This window comes from Microplitis mediator, chromosome 9 (genome assembly GCF_029852145.1).
Source record: "Microplitis mediator isolate UGA2020A chromosome 9, iyMicMedi2.1, whole genome shotgun sequence".
Taxonomy (NCBI): Eukaryota; Metazoa; Arthropoda; class Insecta; order Hymenoptera; family Braconidae; genus Microplitis; species Microplitis mediator.
In genome coordinates, this window is record NC_079977.1 from 12,214,053 (window position 1) to 12,217,995 (window position 3,943).

The window sequence follows — 3,943 nt, forward strand, 5'->3', positions numbered from 1 at the left end:
TGGATTTACTATCAGTACTAATTAATAGTGGCGCATCTAAATGTAAAGAATCATCATTATCTTGCTTAAATTCTTCCGTTTCGCGCTGATTTTCCTTTTTATGTGTTTTTAAATGAGCTCGAAATGATTTAAAATTATCAAACTGTCGATTACAATCAGACAAGCAATTAAAATAACTATTTTTTAATTTTAAATCTTTCTTATGGCAACGAAAGTGAGATAAAAAATCTTCAATACTGCTACATATTTCAGAACATGAACAACGAATCTCTACCATTTTAAAAAATTTTTTTTTTAATTTAGAATAATTAAAAATTTTAAGATATAATTCCTTTAACAGTTTTTAAAATGTAGACTTTTTTTATTCTACTTTATGAAGTAAATTTATATCACCGAAGAAATAACCAATACCATTCGGAATATTAAACAATACTATTTGTGATGTCCTTAATATTATTAGTGATTTTAATGTTTCAAAATTAATCTAGATTAAAGTCGAATTAAGAAAATCTTAGTTATCTTAATATAAGTAATACACCTTAAAGAACTCAAATTTTATAAATATAATATTCGCAAATAATCTTAATTTCTAAAAAATGTATGTTAATGCAAAAAAAAAATTTTTTAACTTAAATTATACTTTTTGATTATTTCAAGCTTATGCTATTGCTTAAAAATTTAAAGCGGACTTATTGGAAATAATTGTTCTTGAATTACTTTTATATCTCCAATTAATGTCGTTAATGCCAGTGGAATATTCTTGTCTTCGGCTGTGTGAATGTCAAAAATTACTTTTTGAATTAACAACCATGTTGACCGAGCTTCTGGTGGGTAATTAATATCCAGTGCAAAAAATACGTAGAATGAAATTATTACTGCATCGAGTGCAGTATTAGCTTTATAAAATGTGTCATTAACAATAACTTCAATCGATTGTAATTCTGACAGAGGTCCAGTAATTATTGGTCGTGGTTGAAACGATATCTTACGTTTGCTCATGAATCGCTTAACACGATCAATTGACTCAGTTTTATCACTCATTGCCTAAAAGAAAAAAATAAGATTAATAGAAAATCTTGAATGAATATATACAAAAAAAGTAAAACTAAGTTTTTTACTAGATACATGATTAATAAATTATTTACTTCAACATGAAACAAAAACCCTCACTGCACTTCAGCTGTAGAAGGATTCCACTGTAAGTTTTCTTCCTCAGGATCACCTGAAATATGTTTACTTTTTCGACCTCTTTTAGCTGGCTTATCAGGAGTGATATCTTGAAACATAGGCGTAGACTTTTTTAGCATAGCAGATAAAATCCACAAAACTGTTGTATCTAATGCATCTACCAAGAAATTGAATTAAAATACAAATATATTAACTTGAAAAATTAAAAAATAACTACACCTACCTCCTTGTAGAATTGGTAAATCAGCTGTAACTATGTTTGCCAACATAGAATTTTTTGGTGTTCGAGTTGTTTGCAAGAGACGAATGATACAATCTTTAAAAACTGGCCATTTATCACGTAAACAAGTAGTTTTGTTTGGGAATCGTTTTTCAAAATCAATTTTAAGCTGTAAGAATTTAAACATTATTGTTTAGTTAACAAAACACATTATTGTTTAGTTAACAAAACACATTATTGTTTAGTAGTTGATCAAAAGTGATAAATGTATGGATGTGAGAACAAAATGTACGTTAAATATAAATATATAATCACCAATTCATATCCCAAAGATTGCTTTAAGCAGGGAAATCTATTGTAATAAGCTTTAATATCATTTAAATTTTTTAAAATTTTTTGCTGAGTTTCATATGTGTGTTCCCAATTAGCGACTACCTCAGGCCAAGGTTCTAAATGCTCGTATAAAAAGTTTAATTTATCATTGAATTCTTCATCTGCATGCTCAGGAGCTAAAATTAGTATACAAATATGCAATGTATTATATTATGATTATTTCAAGTGCAATATAATCATTAATGTTTACAAAATTATTTACAAACGACATCCTGGTTTTGTTGTTTTAACAATTTTAAAGCCTTTCGTTGCTTCGCTCTCCGAAAATTATGGTGATAGAGCAATTTTCCTTTTGCAGTAATTCCTTTGGAAAACTGAGTTTTATTGACATGAGGTGTATAGTAGGTACCCACTAATTCTCGCGGAAAGAGTTGAACAATTCCATGGGCTAATTCAATAAACCGTGCTGGTTTAATTGGAGGATTAACTACGAAACCATCACTTTCACGATCAAGGACTAAATGTGTAAGATCGTTCCTGTTAGTATCCGTAAATATGAAAGAACTTTTAGAGTTATAAATTGCCATCAAATTATTTCCAATAAAAGTTTTCTTCAGCCATTCTTGAAGAGGGATCTAAAAAAGATATAATTGAAAAAAAAATTGTTATAATCATAAATTTAAAAATTAATAAACATACTTGAGCACTTGCTGAAATTTGGCAAATTGGCACTGGAAGAAGCCTAGATGTTGTTTGAAAAATAGATGAATCCAATCGAGAAATTTGATTGGATGCAATATTATTCGTTTCATCAATAACAATATCACTAAAACTTTGAGGACTTTCGATGTTTTGTGATTGTAATACGGGACTTGGCAATGATTCAGTTGAACTCCTTAATGAATTATCCTTGATCGAATTGTTGGAGTTTTTTTGAACGTTTTTTAAACTTTTGAAAATTCCGGGGAAAAATCATAAATGTCCTAATATTATTAAGATAAGATTAAACGAAAAATGGTCAAAAATAGTTCAAAATCCGTTTTTTCTGAACGAATTGGATACTGAAAAATGTTAATTTGTAGTATAATCAATTTTTTTTTTCTGTGCATTTTTAGAAGTTTGAAAATCGTTTGAAAAAAGGTCGTCATTGTGTCAAGTTTTGAAGTTTAGAATAATCAACACTTTTTTAACCTTTTTTCAACAATTTTTTTTACACGGGAGACTTAAGACGAACTTTTAAATTTAGAGAATAGAATTTATATATTATGTTAAGAAAGTTAAAAAAATTTCGTATTGAGACACTTTTAAAGACCATAATGGCAATTTTTAAAATCCATGTATTGTAGAATGACTGCCACTTCTAGTGTCATATAATTTCATAACCAGAAAAAGTTATCAAAAAAGTTATATCAATTAATTATTTACATTAAGTGAAACTTAATAACAATATTAATTATTAAATCAATGGCATGCAAAAAAAAAATATATATATATAAAACAAGTCACATACTTCATGATAATTCCCAAAACATTCGTAAGTAACATTATCACCATAATGCACTTGTATATAATTCTCCAGTCGAATTTATTAGTTTCGTCGAATTCGTTAGTTCGTTTTGTAGAGGCAAGTCCATAGTGCCCAAGCCTAGATGTTTAAAATCATTCATTAAAAACAAAAGAATCAAAAAATGTTTTTAACATAATTGAATAAAATAAAATTGCAAGGTTATATATTGATCAAACGTCGAACCAAAGTTTAATTTTTTCAATAGACATTAATAATAAAACAACAATGAATTAAAACCGCAATTTTCTGTGATAGTGAGATAATATAGTCACATGTCAACATGCGTTTATACACAAGATAAGTTTAGGTACTTACCAAATTGGTGACTATTGCAGATGGATAGCACCACAAGACCACTAATTAATAATCAATTTTTAGAACGAAAACTTTAATTAGATAATTTCAATAATAACATGAAATTAATTATTTAAAATAATCACGTCTCACCAAGAACTGTCTATAAAACCAGCACTAAGGACAAGTTCAAACTTGCTTACAACCGTTTGTTACTCGAGCGTGGGCAAAATGTCTCCCGACTTATGATCACTGCCTTAGCGTGAGTGAGATACCAAAAAGCGATATCTTAAATGTTGAAAATGAAACATTTCAAAATGTAAAACTTACATACTGAAATT

The 3,943-nt window shown here is 27.9% G+C and overlaps 1 protein-coding gene across 1 annotated transcript; it reads right to left on the reverse strand.

Annotated features, from left to right (window-relative positions):
- Positions 1–665: 665 nt before the first annotated feature.
- LOC130674693 (uncharacterized) lies at positions 666–2,796 on the reverse strand. Its single transcript, XM_057480103.1, has 6 exons — positions 2,441–2,796; positions 2,004–2,376; positions 1,724–1,917; positions 1,412–1,577; positions 1,146–1,345; positions 666–1,044 (listed from the first exon to the last, which is right to left on the reverse strand). The coding sequence occupies exons 2-5, from the start codon at positions 2,326–2,328 to the stop codon at positions 1,167–1,169; spliced, it is 864 nt and encodes a 287-aa protein (XP_057336086.1). The 5' UTR covers positions 2,329–2,376; positions 2,441–2,796; the 3' UTR covers positions 666–1,044; positions 1,146–1,166.
- Between the last annotated feature and the right edge of the window lie 1,147 nt (positions 2,797–3,943).